Source organism: Capra hircus, chromosome 16 (genome assembly GCF_001704415.2).
Source record: "Capra hircus breed San Clemente chromosome 16, ASM170441v1, whole genome shotgun sequence".
Lineage (NCBI taxonomy): Eukaryota > Metazoa > Chordata > Mammalia > Artiodactyla > Bovidae > Capra > Capra hircus.
The window spans coordinates 1,360,915-1,380,750 of NC_030823.1; the positions used below are offsets into that span (position 1 = coordinate 1,360,915).

The following is a 19,836-nucleotide window of genomic DNA, read 5'->3' on the forward strand; positions in this document are numbered from 1 at the left end:
CTAACCTCCTCTCTCTCAGTGGAGAGCAGTGGTTCTGAATCCCACTAGAGCTGGCATCCCCTTTGCAACATCCCCTCTATCCTGCAGTGCAGTTTCATAGATGATATGACCAGTCTACAGCCTTCATTTAAACACCTCAAAGGTAATTACAATAAAGAAGAAAATATTACAGTAAGACACAATGCCTCCATATATAACTGTTCAGTTCAGTTCAGTCGTGTCCGACTCTTTGCGACCCCATGAATTGCAGCACGCCAGGCCTCCCTGTCCATCACCAACTCCCGGAGTTCACTCAGACTCACATCCATCGAGTCAGTGATGCCATCCAGCCATCTCATCCTCTGTTGTCCCCTTCTCCTCCTGCCCCCAATCCCTCCCAGCATCAGAGTTTTTTCCAATGAGTCAACTCTTCACATGAGGTGGCCAAAGTACTGGAGTTTCAGCTTTAGCATTACTCCTTCCAAAGAACACCCAGGACTGATCTCTTTTAGAATGGACTGGTTGGACCTCCTTGCAGTCCAAGGGACTCTCAAGAGTCTTCTCCTACTCCACAGTTCAAAAGCATCAATTCTTTGGCACTCAGCTTTCTTTACAGTCCAACTCTCACATCCATACATGACTACTGGAAAAACCATAGCCTTGACTAGACGGACCTTTGTTGGCAAAGTAATGTCTCTGCTTTTGAATATGCTATCTAGGCTGGTCATAACTTTCCTTCCAAGGAGTGAACATCTTTTAATCTCATGGCTGCAGTCACCATCTGTTAGACAAGACTTAACAGAAGGCATAAAGTAGGCAGATTGCTTGCCCCTAATTGTAATAAGTTTGAATTTAAGAGAAATACAAGACTTGGGCCACCCTTCCAAAAAAGAACCAAATAACCCCTCTCTCTATACAAAAAATCAAAGAGCAGTAGGGAGTGAACACTAGAATAAAAACTGTTGGGTAAAAACAGACCAGAGGTCTTTGCATATATACATATATATAAAAGAGGGAAACAACCTTCACTGAAGTAGAGCTAATGTAGCAAAGCAAGTTAAAGATGGCAAAGTGAGAAAATGGGGGAAATATGACGTGAGTGCAGACAGACTGAGAGAGGGAGTTCCTTGGAGGGCTGGTGGTTAGGATTTGGCTCTTTCACTGCTGTGGCCCGTGTTCCCTGGTCAGGCAACTGAAATCCCACAGGCCACCCAAAACCACAAACCAAAACCTGGATTTGATGTGCGCTGTTAAAAATAGCTCCCATGTTACCACATGGGATGGGGTAGTGGAACCATGTCACAGTCACAGATCTGTGTTTTACTTTTCTTTAAGATTTTTTTTTTTGATGTGGACTATTTTTAGTCTTTATTGAATTTGTTACAATATTGCTTCTTCTTCTTTTTTAATGTGTTATTGGGTGTGGGGGCATGTGTAATCTCAGCTCCCCGACCAGGGCTTAAACTCACACCCCATGCGTTGGAAGGCGAAGCCGTAACCCTGGGCCTCCAGGGAAGTGCCCACAGATCTGTGTTTTGAAACGCCACCGTGCGTTCAGGCAAACTTCAATCTGGGGGATTAAAAGGCCTTGGAGATCATATGTTTCCAATGGGCAATATAGGATGGATTGGGAAGGGAAGTGGTGATATAAGTTGTTTAAAGCAATTGAACGTGCACCCTGAGAAAAACAGCAGGCGATTGCCCCGAACATTTCCACGTGCAGTTATTACAACATAGATGTTCATCTTTGGGCTGTAAAAACTTAAAAAATATGAAGGAGGCAATACTGTAATGTGAAATAATTTCTAAAAGCAGGTATTAAGGAGAGCCAAGGAGACCTTGCATCTCAAGAATCTTTGCTTTAATGATGTTTGGTTCTCTCATAGCTCCTCTGTCAACTGTTTGCAATCAGCCTCTGCTTTTTCAGTAAGACTACTGCATTCGAACCAAATATACAGTAGTTGCAGTGTTAGAATCCATTGTGTAGACAACGATTGGAGTAGATTATTCAATAATTCCGAGACAATGTCTTTACTCCATTTAAGTGTCTTCTCCATAGTAAGCATTTCTTAGCTTACTGAGTTATTCAGAAAACTCATTTTTTAAAAAATCAGAAGCATGCAAAAACTTTTTAGAACTATTATGAATTGTAATATGACTGACTTACACTGGTAGTGGATTTAGTCTATTTGTACATTTTAAAGTTATACAGCAACAGTTAGAGCTGGACAGGGAACAACAGACTGGTTCCAAATAGGAAAAGGAGCACGTCAAGGCTGCATATTGTTGCCCTGCTTATTTAACTTATATGCAGAGTACATCATGAGAAACGCTGGACTGGAAGCAACACAAGCTGGAATCAAGATTGCCAGGAGAAATATCAATCACCTCAGATATGCAGATGACACCACCCTTATGGCAGAAAGTGAAGAGGAACTAAAAAGCCTCTTGATGAAAGTGAAAGTGGAGAGTGAAAAAGTTGGCTTAAAGCTCAACATTCAGAAAACGAAGATCATGGCATCCGGTCCCATCACTTCATGGGAAATAGATGGGGAAACAGTGGAAACAGTGTCAGACTTTATTTGGGGGGGCTCCAAATCACTGCAGATGGTGACTTCAGCCATGAAATTAAAAGACGCTTACTCCTTGGAAGAAAAGTTATGACCAACCTAGATAGCATATTCAAAAGCAGAGACATTACTTTGCCAACAAAGGTCCATCTAGTCAAGGCTATGGTTTTTCCTGTGGTCATATATGGATGTGAGAGTTGGACTGTGAAGAAAGCTGAGCGCCGAAGAATTGATGCTTTTGAACTGTGGTGTTGGAGAAGACTCTTTGAGAGTTCCTTGGACTGCAAGGAGGTCCAACCAGTCCATTCTAAAGGAGATCAGTCCTGGGTGTTCATTGGAAGGACTGATGTTGAAGCTGAAACTCCAATATTTTGGCCACTTCATGAGAAGAGCTGACTCATTGGGAGGGATGCTGGGAGGGATTCGGGGCAGGAGGAGAAGGGGCCGACAGAGGATGAGATGGCTGGATGGCATCACCGACTTGATGGACATGAGTTGGGTGAACTCTGGGAGCTGGTGATGGACAGGGAGGCCTGGCATGCTGCAATTCATGGGTTCACAAAGAGTCGGACACGACTGAGCGACTGAACTGAACTGAGAGTTATACAGGACAGAAGGCAATTCGTTATTTTGGAAAACTCTCCTGTGCATTGGAGCCACTAAATGCCAGTAAAAGTTTTACTGAGTTTTAACACTGAGACAACTTAAGACCTCCTGAAAATTTTCAAAATCACCCTTAGGGGGCCGTATAATTCCCACTGAAACTGGTAGGTAGAAAGCTCAGGCTATGAAATCAGAGTCCCCTGGGCTTCACTCCGGCTTCATAAGACCTTTAGATATTCTGCTCACTCTTTTTATGCCTCAGTTTCTTGGATAATAATCACATAAACGTGAGAATTAGTGAGTGAATGCGTGTGAAGTGCATAGAGCTGGACCTGGCTCATAGGGAATACTTAATGAGCCATTGTTGTTACTATTCTCATATAGTTGTAATAATTGTTATTAATATTACTATTATTAGCCTACTGTCTAGTGCTGCTATATGAAAGACTCCGATTTTAATTGTAGTTTCAAACTGCTCCCACAGGAGTGAAAGTCGCTCCATTGTATCCGAATCTTTGTGACCCCATGGACTACCACAGTCCATGGAATTCTCCAGGCCAGAATACTGGAGTGGGTAGCCATTCCTTCTCCAGAGGATCTTCCCAACCCAGGGATCAAACCCAGGTCTCTCATATTGCAGGCGGATTCTTTACCATCTGAGCTACTAGGAGTAGCAGCTAGGAATACATACCTCTCAGCCATGGAGCCCGCCTGTAAGCTAGGAACTGAACTCTCCGGAAATTGGACCATCTTCATCTGATCCTCGGATGACAGCACTGCATACCAGGGTTGGGCCCGAGGGGTTTGTCTACAGCCCACCATCCTGAAGAGGGGCCCCTTCATGGGGGCAACCCCCGAGAGGACGACGCAGGCCCTGGGATGCCTGTTCTGGTCTGTGGGGAAGGGCTGGGAGAGTGCAGCTGCTCCTGAGGCTGCAGGGATGGAAGTGGGCAGGGGAAGGACCTCCGATGGCTGAAGGGTAGGGGCCCTACCGAAGTTCTCCAGCGAAGACCGTGGGGTCAGCCAAGGAAACATTCTCCCTCTCCCTCCATCGTGACCCTAAAGACAGCCAAGGGGCCAACACAGGGTCACTACCGTCTCCTCACATTTGTAAATGAATTTGCATTTTCAAAGTGTTTTCCATCCATTTTTTTTAATTTGACATTCACGAGAGCTCCTTATGGATGGTAGTTAATACCCCCATTTCACAGATAAGGGAATTGTGATTCAAGAATTTTAGTGACTTGCCCAAATCTTTATGCAGCTAGCAAGGTGCGGGGCCAGGAATTGAGCACCAGTCTCGCAGTGGGGTGAGCCAGGTCTGCACTGGAGGCTTGGGGATAAGGGGGTGTGTGGCATGGCCCCCGTTCCCTGCAGCAGCAGGGTCTGAAGTCTGGCTGCTTGCCTGGCCCCAGCATGCCTCTCATCAAGAATAAAGACATGCCCATGCAGTTACAAAGTCTGCTCCTTAAAGGGCCTTCTCCAAGCTGCTTTTTCATGTCTGGTTCCTGACTACCGACCCCTTTTGCACCCCTAGCTTGGCTTGATGGAAGGACTGATCTGGGCCAGAGGGTGGAGCAGTCAGGGCCTGTGAGCATTCCGCCTAGAGGGAAGCCGGGCCATCACACTCCACCTCCTCTCCAAGCCCCTGGCTCTGGCCTGGACCGGGAGCTGCGGACAGAGGAGCAGGTCCGGCACGTGGACCATTTCTCCAGGACGCCTCCTCCAGCTCTACAGGCTTCTGGGTGAGCCTGCATCTGGTCCCAGTTCTTGCATCACAAAGGACATTAAGGTTTATAACTCTCTTGGGATGTCGCAAAATCCAAAATCCAGTCATTAATATACATGCTACTAGCCCTTTAGGGATGAGAAGCGGTGTCCAGAATTCAAAACCAGCCGATAGAACAAGGCTAATCAGGCTTGCCTTCCTATATCCTCTTTCTTGAACCATGAATGCCACCTTCTCTCCCCAGATATCCTGCGGAAGCCCAGCAAAGCCTGCTGCTGTCCTGGGTTCATGTTCACTCTCCACCTGCTTCTTAATTAAGAATTTCTTAATTCTTGATTCTCACTCCTCACAAACAGATTTCAAATTGAGCAGCTCTGCTGAAGTCCTTCACACTGAGTGTCAATCAAGGATAAGCACTGAGTACCTGCCAGGAAATGTGGCTCCAAATCTCTGAAGCTAGATGAATTCAGGCAGCCTTTCTGATACCAACCCTCACCCTGACTTCAGTGGAAGGTTCCAGGGCCTAAAGCATCTGATACTCCCATTGTTCAGGTTCTTGGGACAAGTCTTGATCTGGGATCACGTGGATCAAAAAGATGACAGTGGTGTTGACCACAAACCATCAGCCCCAGTCTGTGGGGAGGTCCCATCCTTCTGAGAATTCTGGGATTCCTGCCCGGGAGGGAGGCCAAGGGGGGCAGCCCACGGCTTAGGGGGAGCGGGTGGTCCCTTAGGGAAGGCCTAGCCCAGGCCTCCTCGCCCTTTCTGTCATGGACCCCAAGGCCAGGCACAGCAGACATGGACACGCAGTGCCAGAAACACGCCACTTGTACAAACCGTTTATTTCCTGGATTGGGTTTATACAAACTTGCAAGATACAAATGCAGAGTTCACTCAGTGCTTCAGGACCTGTATCTACAAAAAGAATGTTGCTGAGAAGGAAGCAAGCTCTCACCTGTCAGTCGGGATGGCCCCTCCCTGGGGAGGGGCTGTTACAGAGCCCTGACAGAGTCACTGTTTATCTAACCTGAACTCTTCTAAGGTCACTTTTATACTAAATAAAGACACCAAGATCATCAATTTCCTTGTATAGTTTATTGTCTAATACTAGCAAATCAAATTGGCCCCAATATGTGCATAAATAGATATATGTATATATACGTATATTTCATATTTTCCTTAGATTTAAGAGCTGCCAGGTGAGGGGCTGCCTAAAGGGAAGGGAATTACTTCTGTCTTGCTATAGTCAGCCCTGCTCCAAGAGCATCCCTCTCACCGATGCAGGTGAGCAAGTACGCACAGCCTTCAACCTCAGAAAATCTCTAAAGTGACATTAGTACTTGATTACAGCCTCCTGGTTATTGTTGAGGGAGGTAATGTGTTAATTGGGAAGGCCCCAGGTTAGTAACCAGGGCTTTCCCCAGGTGGGTTACTTAGCTCTGGGCCCCCAGCCAGGCCCCCTTCATTCCTAGCAAGATGCTTTAGGCTGGGAATAGGGTGCCAGCAAAGGTCAAAGTGGGAGGCCAGGCTTCTAAGGCTGGCCAGGAGCTCTGTGCTAGGTTCCAAAACCTTTGATTCCAGATCTGGACAAAAGACTTCCATTCTGCCCAAATCTTTGCAAAGCAAGAGCCCCTTGCCCACTTCAGTAGTCACTAAGCAGTTAGGAAGGCTGAGCTGGCTTAGCTCAGGGCCCCAGCAGCAGGAAAGTCCTGGGCAAGGCTGAGATGCACCTTGTCCTTCGGACCCTCAGGGCTGACTTCACAGTCTGGATGCCAGACTGGGGTACCATCCCCTTAACAACGGGCCCCAGAAGAAAGGTCACAGAGGGAGGCAGGTGCCGTAAATGTCACCCAGACCAGAGAGGGACCAAGTGAAGAGGAATGTGAGAAGTCCAAGGAACTTGAATGTGTCTGTCCCGAAGGACCAGAGATGTCAAACTGTTTCCACTGGCCGTTGCACCATATCCTGGGTCCATCAAACGATAGACAGACATTCTCAGTGCTGTTTGGCATATTCCAGCAGGGTGATAAAGGTGGTGGTCCAGGAGCACATCTGGGGCGTGTATGCCTGCAAGTGTCTGCTTCTGTGCACACAGCTGTAAACATTTCCTTCAAGAAGGTTCACATTCAATAACCCTAGAGAGTCATCAAAAGTTGACAGTGTAATCAAATCCTTAGACCAGGACTGCAAGAGAATGTCCTGCCCTGGCAAGATCCTCTCCGGCTGAGCTCTGGGGACCAGCCCTTGGCAGACTGGGAATGGGAAGGAGGAGGCTGCTGAGGAGGATGGAAAGGTGGGGGGCTGGACCTAGAGGCAGCCCCCCCCCCACCGTCCCTCACATCGTCTGCCAATTCCATTCAGACATTGCACATTTTGAAAATAGATTTGCTTTTATAACAAAAACGTAAAATAGTATCTGTCTTAAAATAACTCCTCTCCCCCTCTTTGGATCAAAAGGCATGGGGTATGGCCGCAGTATGCTTGGAATGCTGTGGAAAGGAAAGGAGAGAAAACGGGCCTGGCCAGGAGTTTCAGGAAAGGATCAGATGTCCAAACCAATATATATATTATATACACATCTGTAAAATGATAAATCTTCACAAAACATATATTAAGGCATGTAAAGCAACATAAAGAGCCAGCTTTATGAAAAAGAGCTGAAGGAGAGGTCGCAGAGGGGCAGACATTAATCCTTGGTATTTCACATGTATTTCTAAAAATATCGCTTAAAAAAAAGACACAAAGAAAGGGGAAGGCATGGGAGGACCCCAAAAATCTGCATTTTATGGATGGACAAGGCGTGGGAGAAGACAGAGAAGGGAGAGAGGGTTACCTGGGAGCTGATCCCACCTGCCAGTCTATGGGGGAGAAAGGACAAGTTTGGGGTGCTTGAGCTGTGCTGAAGATGGGAGGTGCAGCCAGGGGTCACGTTTACAAAAGCCTGCTAGATGTGAGGGCGAGCGAATCCTCCCGTCTGTAAACCCTCAGAAACACGGGAATGTCCTAAGCACCTAGAACAGTGCCTGGTACATAAAAGGTGCTCAGTAAATATTTGTTGAGTGAATTGTTAGCTTTACTTGCATATGAACCATAACCGTCCCAGCCACGAAGGAGGGGAGAGGAATTGCTCGTTCCCAGGGTCGTTGGAGGTCAGGTTGAAGTCTCGGGGAAGCAACCCTGGCAAAGAGAAGGTCTAGGGGCCAGGGGTTTCACTCTAGCTCCTCCATCCTCTCCGGCTACATGCATCAGAAGGTGGTGGAGCAGGGGGACAACAGGCTTGGCTCCTGTCTCTCCGCCACTGGTCCCCGGCTACGCAGGGTGTGAACGAGCCACACGAGAAGGGAGACGCTCAACAGCTTCAACTTATCCCCATGTAGGACGCCTGGGATTGAGAGTAGGGCTCCAGAATCTGGCCTACCAGGTTCAGGCCACATCTGCTCTCCTGGGGCACACGTTCAGCTGGCCCACAGCACATTCCAGGGGGAAGGAGATGAGATAGTGTCACAGAAATGTTTAGGGAAAGGCCCCGTGGCTGACCACACGCTCCACACCCTGACCACCCCACACTTTCTGGTTTTCCAGCAGGACCAAGACAGGTCCTTTTCTCTGCTCCTAACCCCAGGATGGGGAGGCCGAGGTCAGGCCCAGACCCAGGAGGAGCTGTCCCCAGCCCGCGCTCCCCGGACCCTCAGCACACACCTCCACCCTCCAGCAGCGGGCTCCGCGGGGGTCCTGGAGCTTGCAGCCCCCGATCCCGGCACAAGGTGGGGAGAGCTGAGCTGACACCTGGCGCTGTGCCTGGCACTAACCTGAGGCTCCACCCCGGGGAGACCAACCCGATTCCCTTCTCACCTCCGTCCTCCCCCTCCTCCTCGCGCACAAGCCCTGCCGTTCCCTTTCCTCTTGCCCTCCCGAGACCTCTCCCCATCTCTCCGCCGCCCCTTCTCAACCTGCCCTCAGACGCTGCACACACCTGCCGCTTCCCACCCACAGCCAGCGCTCCCCTCTGGGAGCCGAGGAGCCTCTCCCATCTCTCGTCAGCTTGTCTTTGGCTCAGGTAGGTGGTCAATCTCCACTGGACCCCAAAGGAGCACCCAGTAAACAAGGATGTGCCAAGACCCTGGGCACCGCTGGACAGCAGGGCGGGGCTGATGGAAGGGGATGACGGCAGGCCCCGCTCTTGGCATCGAGAGACGAGTCCTAACCTAAGAGGGCCCAGGGTGCATTCCCCACCAGGGCGTCTTCTCCACTAAGGAATGTTCCAGCAGGGCTGTCACAACCCCAGCCAGGGCCAGAGCGAGGCTCCCTGTGCCGAGGGCAGCAGACAGGATGGCGCTCCTCACCCTGCCACCTGAGGCCCCGGCCTAGGGCGGCCGTCTAGTCGCGAGGATCTCGGGCCGGAGCCCCGGTGGTGTGGACGCCACAGTGTCTGTGCTGCTGTTGGCGGCGACCCCAGCCCCTGGCCTGGCTCCCTGCGGCATTCCCACCGGAGCGCAGGGGCAGAGGGCCAGGGTGGGCAGCAGGGCAGAGGTGGGCTTCAGAACGTGGCTCTCTGGAGCTTCGCAGCGTTGGCTTCAGCCAGGGCTTGCACTGGAGGAGAGAGACGCAGGTGAGAAGGCACTGCACAGGGGGGTGGGCCCTCCAGCCCACCCACCCAGAAAGAAGTCTCTCCTGCAAAAACTACCCCTCAACCCTGAGAGAGGGGGACAAAGGAACAGAAGTCAGTTCTTGTTCAGCTGCCTGATACTGAGGGGCTGTGTGCTAGGGGGAAGGGACACAGCCTTTGCCTAGAGCTGTCCGGGGACACTTTAATTTACAGAAGACCTGGGCACCATCTGGGAGAGATAAGATCTGGGAGAAGCAGCTTTTAGGGGCTTCTGAGGCAGGGAACAGATGGCAGGCTTGCAGGCCAACAGGAGGTGCAGGGGTGGGGAGCTGGGGCAGCCCTCTGACAGCGGACAGGAGCGGCCTCTGTCCCGTCTGCTCCTGGAGATGCAAAGCCACTGGACCGGCAGCTTCCTGGGAGCAGCCCTGCCAGCCGGCTCCAGCCCAGCACCGCGCAGGATGGATGGACGGAGGGGAAGAGCGGCGAGGCGCGCCGGCGCGGGAGAAGCAATGGCGGGCAGGATGGAGGGTGCAGGCGGCTGGCCGGGGAAGGGCAGGGGTCCCGCGCCCGGGGCTGGATGAAATACGGTAGAAAAGTGCTTACGTCAGAGCTCAGACCCGCATGACATGGCTGCTGTCGGCGCCCCGCGGGGGTTCAGACGGTAGGGGGTTGGCTGGTGGAGCCGGGGAGGCAGGGGAGGTGGGAGGGCTTGGGGTGGCACATTGCACTGGAAACAGAAATGAACAGGGCGGTGAATACGGGCTGCGGGGAGGGGTGGGGGGTCAGGCGGAGGCAGGAGGCCGGTGCCCAGAGCAAGCGAGGCCCTCCTCCACGCAGCGAGCAAGGCAGGAGGCAAGCAGGGAGGAGCGCTGAGCTTGGGCATCTGTTCAAGCTGAGCGGAGCTGGTTCCAGGGTCGCCATGGAGGAGAGCACGGGACCCAGGGGAGACCTGGCCGCATCCAAGCTCTGCTGAGAAGCAGGGTGACGGGGGGGCGAGGCTGGCCCCTCTGAGCCTAGAGCTCCTCTTCCATGTGTGCAGCGGGGAGATGCTCACACCCCCCCACGACTGTGGACAGGGTGAGGGGCGGCACCTTCAGAGGCAGCAATATCATGACCATGATTAACACTGCAGTAAAATCACACTGATCCCAATCACCAGGCCCTCATTCAATGGCTCAGAGCGGAGTGATCCCAGTGTTTATCAGCCCACGAGGACAGAGGCTCCTGATGAGCTTCAGACCAGTCTGTTAGCTTCAGCTGGAGGGTTCAAAAGCGATTCCCCACTGTCACTTGAGATCTCATTTCATCCATCCAGGAAAGGCCAACTTCAATCCACCTCTAAACAGATCATTTAAGCCCGAAAGAGGTGACATTTAAATTAATGAGATTTTACTCTATCTTCATTCTTTTCCACGCTGAGAACAGCAAAGGGAAGGACAAGGGAGGAGGAGTCGTAGTGTCAGGAACAGGCTCTGCAAGTCTCTAGGCCCCCATGCTCCCTTGGTATGGCTGTGGGAGCCTCACTCAGGCTCAGAGCAGAACCAGACCTGGGCCAGGGTCACACTGTCTCCCCCCAGAGAGGGACCCTGGCACCGGACTTCCCAGACCCTTGCTCCCACCCTACCTGGGCCCTCATCACCTTCCCTGGCCTCTGCACAGGAGAAAGGGCCTCCGCAGGACCGCGGCTCATCTGTGCATGCCCACAAACACGCAGAAGACACAGCGCTCTCCCTGACAGGAAGCGATCCAGTCCGCATGGGTCCAGCAACACCACACCTTTCTACTCAGTGCACACAACTCATGTGTGTGTATGGGCATGACTGAACCTGGCCTTGTACACAACCCAACACACTTGTCACTTCTCATACAAATACAACCACAAACACCTTTGAAGCACACATCCGTGCGCACACCCGTATCACAGATCCAATGGTTAGTTGTCTGGTAACTTCAATTCCTAAGAGTCAAAGAACCAAAACCTAAGCAAGGAAGATCTTCAGGAAGCCAAATAGATGTTACAATGTACATGCAACAAAGCTCTTATAATTTATTCCCCGAAGAGTTCCTTGGAGTCCAGATACTCTTCAGTTCAGTTCAGTCGCTCAGTCGTGTCCGACTCTTTGTGACCCCATGAATTGCAGCACGCCAGGCCCCCCTGTCCATCACCATCTCCTGGAGTTCACGCAGACTCACGTCCATCGAGTCTGTGATGCCATCCAGCCATCTCATCCTGGGTCGTCCCCTTCTCCTGCCCCCAATCCCTCCCAGCATCAGAGTCTTTTCCAATGAGTCAACTCTTCACACGAGGTGGCCAAAGTACTGGAGCTTCAGCTTTAGCATCATTCCTTCCAAAGAAATCCCAGGGTTGATCTCCTTCAGAATGGACTGGTTGGATCTCCTTGCAGTCCAAGGGACTCTCAAGAGTCTTCTCCAACACCACAGTTCAAAAGCATCAATTCTTCGGCACTCAGCCTTCTTCACAGTCCAACTCTCACATCCATACATGACCACTGGAAAAATCATAGCCTTGACTAGACGGACCTTAGTCGGCAAAGTAATGTCTCTGCTTTTGAATATGCTATCTAGGTTGGTCATAACTTTTCTTTCAAGGAGCAACTGTCTTTTAATTTCATGGCTGTAGTCACCATCTACAGTGATTTTGGAGCCCAGAAAAATAAAGTCTGACACTGTTTCCACTGTTTCCCCATCTATTTCCCATGAAATGATGGGACTGGATGCCATGATCTTCGTTTTCTGAATGTTGAGCTTTAAGCCAACTTTTTCACTCTCCACTTTCACTTTCATCAAGAGGCTTTTTAGCTCCTCTTCACCTACTGCCATAAGGGTGGGGTCATCTGCATATCTGAGGTTATTGATATTTCTTCCAGCAATCTTGATTCCAGCTTGTGTTTCTTCCAGTCCAGCGTTTCTCATGGTGTACTCTGCATAGAAGTTAAATAAGCAGGGTGACAATATACAGCCTTGACGTACTCCTTTTCCTATTTGGAACCAGTCTGTTGTTCCACGTCCAGTTCTAACTGTTTCCAGATACTCTTATTTCAACATAATTACAAAAGCAGAGACATTACTTTGCTGTCTAAGGTCCGTCTAGTCAAGGCTATGGTTTTTCCAGTGGTCACGTATGGATGTGAGAGTTGGACTGTGAAGAAAGCTGAGCGCCGAAGAATTGATGCTTTTGAATTGTGGTGTTGGAGGAGACTCTTGAGAGTCCCTTGAACTGCCAGGAGATCCAACCAGTCTATTCTAAAGGAGGTCAATCCTGGGTGTTCTTTGGAAGGAATGATGCTAAAGCTGAAGCTCCAGTACTTTGGCCACCTCATGCGAAGAGTTGACTCATTGGAAAAGACTTTGATGCTGGGAGGGATCGGGGGCAGGAGGAGAAGGGGACGACAGAGGATGAGATAGCTGGATGGCATCACTGACTCGATGGACGTGAGTCTGAGTGAGCTCCGGGGGTTGATGATGGACAAGGAGGCCTGGTGTGCTGCGATTCATGGGGTCACGGGGAGTCAGACACGACTGAGTGACTGAACTGAAGATAGGTGTTGACTTGCTGGGCTTCTAGCCCATGAGAGATTAGAAACAGGAAAATTAGGAGAGGGAGAGAGAAAGAGGAATTGAGAGGCCCACTGAGGCACAACTGAAGGCGAGAACAGCTTCTGTGAAAAGGAGAAATATTAACTTTAAAACCTTCACAGTCTGGGAACATTTAGCAGGGCCACAAATAGATCTGTACAGATTAGAGACCCCAAGGGCATCTCTTCCACAGAGGTCAGCAAAATAAGGACATTTATAATGATAGTCTAGTGGTAAAGAACCCTCCCGCCAATACAGGAGATGCTGGTTCGACCCCGGGTTGGGAAGATCCTCTGGAGGAGGGCATGGCAACCCACTCCAGTATTCTTGCCTGGAGAATCCCCAGGGACAGAGGAGCCTGGTGGGCTGCAATCCACGGGGGCGCAAAGAGTTAGACACAACTGAAGTGACTTAGCACACGCACATGCATAATGACACTAAATGAGTGAGAACAAGAAAGATTAATTATGTTAGATACAACCTCTTTAAGAAATTGGAGAAACACTAAACGGATTATGAATGCGTCCATCAAAATACGTTCATATACGTAGCAGACAGGCACCGTACAATGTGCTACTCCAGTTGTGTGTTCACAGGTACTACCCCACCTGCACGTGCAAATAATCAGTCACACGTATTCACGGTCACGAGGCTGTGCTCTCTCCACCCTGCACACGTCGGTGCGTTTTCACAAAAGGTCCATACACACACTGTGCACAACATATACACAAATAGCCTTGATCATCCATCACCCTGCAAAGAAAGCCCATCACACGCATTTTTAAGCACCACCTCCACCTACATATTGTACACTCACAGCAACAGTTTCCCAAACACCACCTGTGCTGATAAATAATGGGTCTCTGCACAACACCCATAGACGTTTTGCACACACAGACACACTCCTATATTTGCAAACATTCCCTCCACGCATACATCACATACCGTGAACATACACACGTACATGTGTACCTACAACCATTACCCAGTACAGACACTGGCAATGACATCACGCCACATGGACAAGCCCAGTATTGCCACATCTTCCGTGTAACTGCACGCCAGGGACACCAGCAACGGCTATACGCTTGCCGCCCGCCTCGGCACCAGGCCACCCCCTGCCCGCTGCACCAGCCCACAGGCACCCTCTCCCACACAGCGACTGCCGTACCCCCTGCCCACTGTACCAGCCCACGGGCACCCTCTCCCACACCGCGACGGCCATGCCTGGCAGAGCTGGGCTCTGGGAACATGAGCCACAGGCCGAGGCAGTGGGCACAGGGTAAGTCTGAGGTCTGGCCGGGCCACAGCCATGTTTTAAATAGTTGGGTTTTGGCAAAAGCAGGGTGACCATTTGCTTTCCACACACAGACTCTGGAATGTAAGCCCATGTGTATCAAGGGAGAATCTGAAAAGCCGGGGTGAGTTTTATTTTCACAACGCCTTCGGTAGGGGAGCCGGTAGCAGGGAAAGCCAGGGGCTGGGGAGGGGCAGAGGGAAGTTTTAATAGCTCCAGTCTGTTCTAACTCTTGAAACAGGGAAGTTGCCTTTTGCCCAGAGCGTGTGGAATTTGATCTTTGGAAGGTTCCGGTTCATTCTGTAGCTAAACTACAGGGCGGTTAACAGAAGCTTCCTTGTAGCCGAACTGGTTCTGCTGCCGTTTGGCTGCAGGCTGGGGCTCTCTGAAGCCTGTCACTTCTCTTGCTCTCCTCTCCTGCCACGGAAAGCTTGTTTCTGAAAGATCTCCAAGGACGTTCCCTGGCCACCCATTCTAAAGTCCATTTATACCCCAACTGCTAATAGGTTCTTCCTTAAAAGCTTACTTAGATCCCTTTTGCTGTATCTCAAAACCCTTTGGTTTCTGAAAATACCCATATTTAAAATAGCTAGAAAAACCACCAAAGGCTCCTGCTTCTACGTTAGCTGCTGCTATTTCAGCTAATATGACCCCCAGAACTAGGGCTACTGTTCCTACAGCAGGGGGCATTCGCTGAGCAGCTACTGGGTGCCAGGCACGGGGCCACGTGCTCAGCACACCTTGTTTCCATCCTCACACCACGAGACAGGCATCTTGATTTAAATTTTACAGATGCAGAAAAGAGCCAGGACTGAAACCCTGTGTCCCTGACATGAAAAGCCTTTCCTTCCTCTGTGCGTCCAGCCATGATCCTGAGCTGACACGCACCCAGGGCTTTAGAGCTGTGGCCAGCACGACTAATGTCATCACAAGCCTGGCATCCATCTAGGGCATTCGTCTTGACTGGCCTTTGCAGCCTTCCCCCTCTCCATCCGAAGCACCTTTAGTGTTGAGGAAGAGGAAATATTCTGTCTCCAAGACTTCATGACTTGACCAACTTACTCCACCACAAAGCCTCCCATTCACAGAGTCTCTTCCATTCTTCCCAATTACATTCTCCTCTTTTCCAGGGTGCTTCCCTTCAGGCGGAAGAGAAGTTAATTTTACTGGCTACAACCCCGTAGTGTCCACTAAGACCCACTAGCCTTTGTGTCAGTGTGAAGTCAGCTCCTGACACTCATCTTTTCTTAGCAGCAAAGTGGTTTGGGTCAACAGCCAAGGTGGTGACTCTCTTGTCTACTTGTACCATCATCCCTTTGTATTCCTGCCATTTGCCTGCAGCACGAATGGGCAGTTGGAGAATGCCCTGGAACACTGGCCCTCACTCCGCTACACTCTGGCACACACGTGTATATCTCCCCATCAAGCTCAATCATCACCCCTTCTCTGGGCCTTTCCTGGAGCTGCATAGGTTCGGCGGCTCCCTACGCTCCCCACACGGCCTCTGGCCATTCCGCCAACCAGCAGCGAGGCGGGTCATCGTGACTCTGAGCCCCCAGATGTCAGCTCCTCTGGTCCCTTCGCACCCCGTGAGCCTAGCACAGTCCCTGGTGCCCAATAAGCGCACATCCTGACCTCAAGGAACACGGCCCTGGCTCTATGCTAGCCCCTGCCACGCTGCCTCCCCTACTCCTGGGCAGCCGGTCTCCCTGGCAGAGCGAGGCCCAGCCCCTCTCACCAGACAGCATGCGTCCTCTGCGGGAGGCCTCGGTCGCCAGGGCGCAGGAGATCTCAATCCTCTTCTCCTGCTCCTGCAGCTGGCTCTCCGAGTCCTGGGGCACGTCCACAAAGTCCCCCTCGCCGACGGGCACCACGCTCTGCATGCTGGAGAGGCACAGACACACAGACATGGAGCGGGCAGCATGGCCTGGCTGGCCTGGGGGACCTGCGGGCTGAGGGTGGTGGGGGTCCGGGGGCCTGTGAGTACGCAAGCCTGTCCCCCGGGGTGAGCAGGACCCTGGCAAATCGCATGTCAGGACCCCTGCCTACAACATTTCAAAACGAACTAGAAGGTTTAAGAGAACACTCAGGGCAGCCTCGGTGGGGAAGAGAAGTCAGCAGAGGGCAACTCATCCGTTTGTCTTGATGAGAGCACACACATGAGCCCAGGAGGTCTCTGCGGCGCCGCGGGATGCGGCACCGACCCGGCCACGTGTCTCGGCCCAGGCTGCCGCCTCAAACCACTTCTTCCATGGTGGGAGGCTTGGGAGAGCCAACCACATGTGTCCGGGCACTGGATTCAGCAGCACCAGCGCCCTCGATGTCCTGGGTGCCAGGGTGGGCGGAGGAGGCAGAAGCTCACCGGAGGCCTGTTACCTGGACTTGGCAATGAGCGTCTTGATCCTCTCCACCTTCTTCTGCTTCTCCTTCAGCTCCTCCGGGCTCAGGGGCGTGTCGGGCTCCAGGTCAATGTATCGCTCAGGGATGAGGACTTTGTCCGGGGTGGAGAGCTGTGGAGAAACGTGGTCACCGCCTCCACGCCCTTCTACAGCCCCCCCACCTCCCCGCCCCCCAGCCCCACCCCGCGCTGCCCTTGCAGGACGCTGCTGCTCACCTCCTTGTTGATATCCACGTCATAATGCTGGGGCTCCAGCTCCATCTTGCGGAGCCGGGCGATCTCCTCCCGTGGAGTCTCGTAGGCCTGCCCGCCGGGCTCCTCGGCTCGCAGCGCCGCCTCCAGGTTGGAGATGTCTACCTCGTGGATGCTGCGGTGGCGGCGCACCTGGGGTGGGCGGCAGAGTCAGGACCGCACGGGGCCTCTGTCCCGCTGCCTCCAGGCAGCCCCGACCATGCCGAGGTCCTCACCAGCCCTGCCCAGCACGGCTGACCTGGCCACCACCCCACTGGGCCCACTGTGTCCACTGCAAAGCTACCCTCCTTCCGTGCTTGTCCAAAGCCTGCTCACCCACAAGGGCGCAGAGGAGACACTTCACCACTGTCGCCTGTCATTGCTGTCTCTCTCCGCCTGCCTCACCTGTGTTCACATCCTGCACCATATATTTTGAGTAACAGAATCAGTGTGTCTTACATGGATCACTAGCCTTATCACATGAAAGAAGGGCAGGATTTATGGGTCATGAGTTTTCTTTTCTGAAATTTAGTGGAAAGAGAAGTTAGGCGCATAGTTTGGGCTATTCTTAGCTCTGCACTTAGGAGTTGTGTGGCCCAGAGCGCCTTAATTTCTCATGACTTTTTCCCCCGTCTCTAAAATGGGGACAAAGCCCGTCTAGTCAAAGCATGGTTTCTCCAGTGGTCATGTATGGATGTGAGAGTGGGACCATAAAGAAGGCTGAGAGCAAAGAATTGATGCTTTCGAATTGTGGTGCTGAAGACTCTTGAGAGTCCGTTGGACTGCAAGGAGATCCAATCAGTCAATCCTAAAGGAAATCAACCCTGAATATTCACTGGAAGCACTGATGCTTAAGCTCCAATACTTTTGACCACTTCATTTGAAGAGCCAACTCATTGGAAAGGATCATGATGCTGGGAAAGATTATAGGCAAAAGAAGGGGGTGACAGAGGATGAGACAGTTAATTAGCATCAGCATCTCAATGGACATACATCTGAGCAAGCTCCAAGAGATAGTGAAGGATGGGGAAGGCTGGTGTGCTGCGGTCCACGGGGTCGTAAAAAGTCTGACACGACCTAGTGACTGAACCACAGCAGTGGGGGTAACACTTCCTAGTCCCATGTCCTTGAAACGACTAAACGAGACGAAAGGGCCTGTGACCTGTACTGCACCATGTGTCGGTGTCCTATGATGGTGACCTTCAGCCGCCCCCAGCCCAATGTTAAGCACACAGGACATGCTCTAGAAACACGGACAACTAGAAACACGGACAACTGGCTACTTCCAGGTTGTGGATTCTGTACTATTCTCTATTCAATGAATGTTGTCTAATTCACTTCAACTAAAATAATCAAGGCATTTCTTTTTGTGAGTTATTTTTCTCAAAACACAAAAGAGGCAAACACTTGCTGCAATATGTCTTCTGCCCAGCGTGGGAGAAGCTTTCCCAGGTCTCCCAGTTGCCTGGCTTGGGTCCGTCCTGGCCCCTCCTTGCTGAAACCTCCTCCTCCCTCAGGCCCGTCTGGCTCGGGTTGACCATGCCTGGCGGTGGGCAGTGCTAGCGGACACCAGGCTGAGTCTGTGGGGCCGGGAAGACGTTACCACTTTGTAGGCAGGCCGGGCACCGGGGTCGGGGGCGGGGCTGGCTGGGAGCTGCAGACTCCTCCGCTTGTCCCTGGTGGAGCCGCTCTGCCGCCGCCGCATGCGGTCCATCTGCTCCTCCACGCTCATTTTGGCCTTGCCCTCGCCAGGAAACACAGCACTCTTGGGGCGCTCCTGCTGCGGGGGAAGGACAGGGCTTGGACTGGTGCCCTCCCCTGCCCTCCGACTTTTTATCTGCCTGGATCCCTTAAAATTTCCCTTCTCTGGGAAGCCTGCCTGTAATGGGTTACACAGCGAACCCTGAAGGGTACATCTAAGTCCTAACCGCAGTATCTGTGCATGTGACCTTATTTGGAAATGGAGTTTTTGCAGGTGTAATTAAGCTACGGAGCCCAAGATGAGATCATTTTCAATTGTGGTGTGTTCTAAATTGAATAATGGGTGCCTTTATAAGCAATAGGAAAAAGAAGACACATAGACTAGAAGGTGACGTGAAGGTGGGGCAGAGATTGGGGTGGCATGTCTACAAGCCAAATGTTGCCCACAACAACCAGGGGGCAGGCGGGAAGCACGGAATGGGTGTTTCCTCAGCCTGCACATGCAGCCCACCTTCAGACACCTTGATTCTGGACACTGGCCTCTGTAACGGTGAGGGAATAACTTCTGTTTTCAATCACCACATTCGTGGCATTTTGCTAACTTCCTAGGAAATTAACACAGTGCCTCTGGCCAGCACATGTACGTCTGACCATCGACGTTTGCGTTTGTGTTTCATCAGTAGCCCATTATAATAATTTTGTTCAGTCGTGATTATGCACAGCTTCCTCGTCTCATGACGTGTTTCCTTGAAGAACTCCCCCACTTCCCTTCTTCTGTCTTGTTCTACCTTCCTCCTCTAGCTCCGGGCTTCCTGAACTGTGACAGACAGGAGGACACACAGCCCAGCTTGGGCCGCCAAGCTCTCTGGGCCTGCGGGCGTGCACTCACCCGGGAGGAGAGGCCATTGGTGAGCCCGTTGGCACTCCTCCTCACCACCCTCGATGGAGTCACTTCTTCATCGGTGGGTGACTTGGTCCGTGGGGGTACGATGCCCACTGCAGGGAGACACAGTGGCCAGTGGGTCCCACAAAGCGGGACACAGGGCTGCCCGCTCCTCAGAGGGGCTCGGCCCCGCCCCTTCACGGGGAGGCTCGGCCCCGCCCCTTCACGGGGAGGCTCGGCCC

General features: G+C 51.9%; 1 protein-coding gene across 7 annotated transcripts in view; it reads right to left on the minus strand.

Annotated features, from left to right (window-relative positions):
* PLEKHA6 (pleckstrin homology domain containing A6) overlaps positions 5,709-19,836 on the minus strand; it is a 143,570-nt gene continuing 129,442 nt past the window's right edge. For all 7 annotated transcript variants that reach the window (XM_018060008.1, XM_018060007.1, XM_018060009.1 and 4 more), the window contains 7 exons: positions 19,601-19,707; positions 18,614-18,790; positions 16,996-17,163; positions 16,758-16,891; positions 16,120-16,265; positions 10,091-10,214; positions 5,709-9,471 (listed from right to left, as the gene is read on the minus strand). In XM_018060008.1, coding sequence (XP_017915497.1) covers positions 10,099-10,214; positions 16,120-16,265; positions 16,758-16,891; positions 16,996-17,163; positions 18,614-18,790; positions 19,601-19,707 — 848 coding nt within the window. In that variant the 3' untranslated portion in view covers positions 5,709-9,471; positions 10,091-10,098. The remainder of the gene's footprint in view (positions 9,472-10,090; positions 10,215-16,119; positions 16,266-16,757; positions 16,892-16,995; positions 17,164-18,613; positions 18,791-19,600; positions 19,708-19,836) is intronic.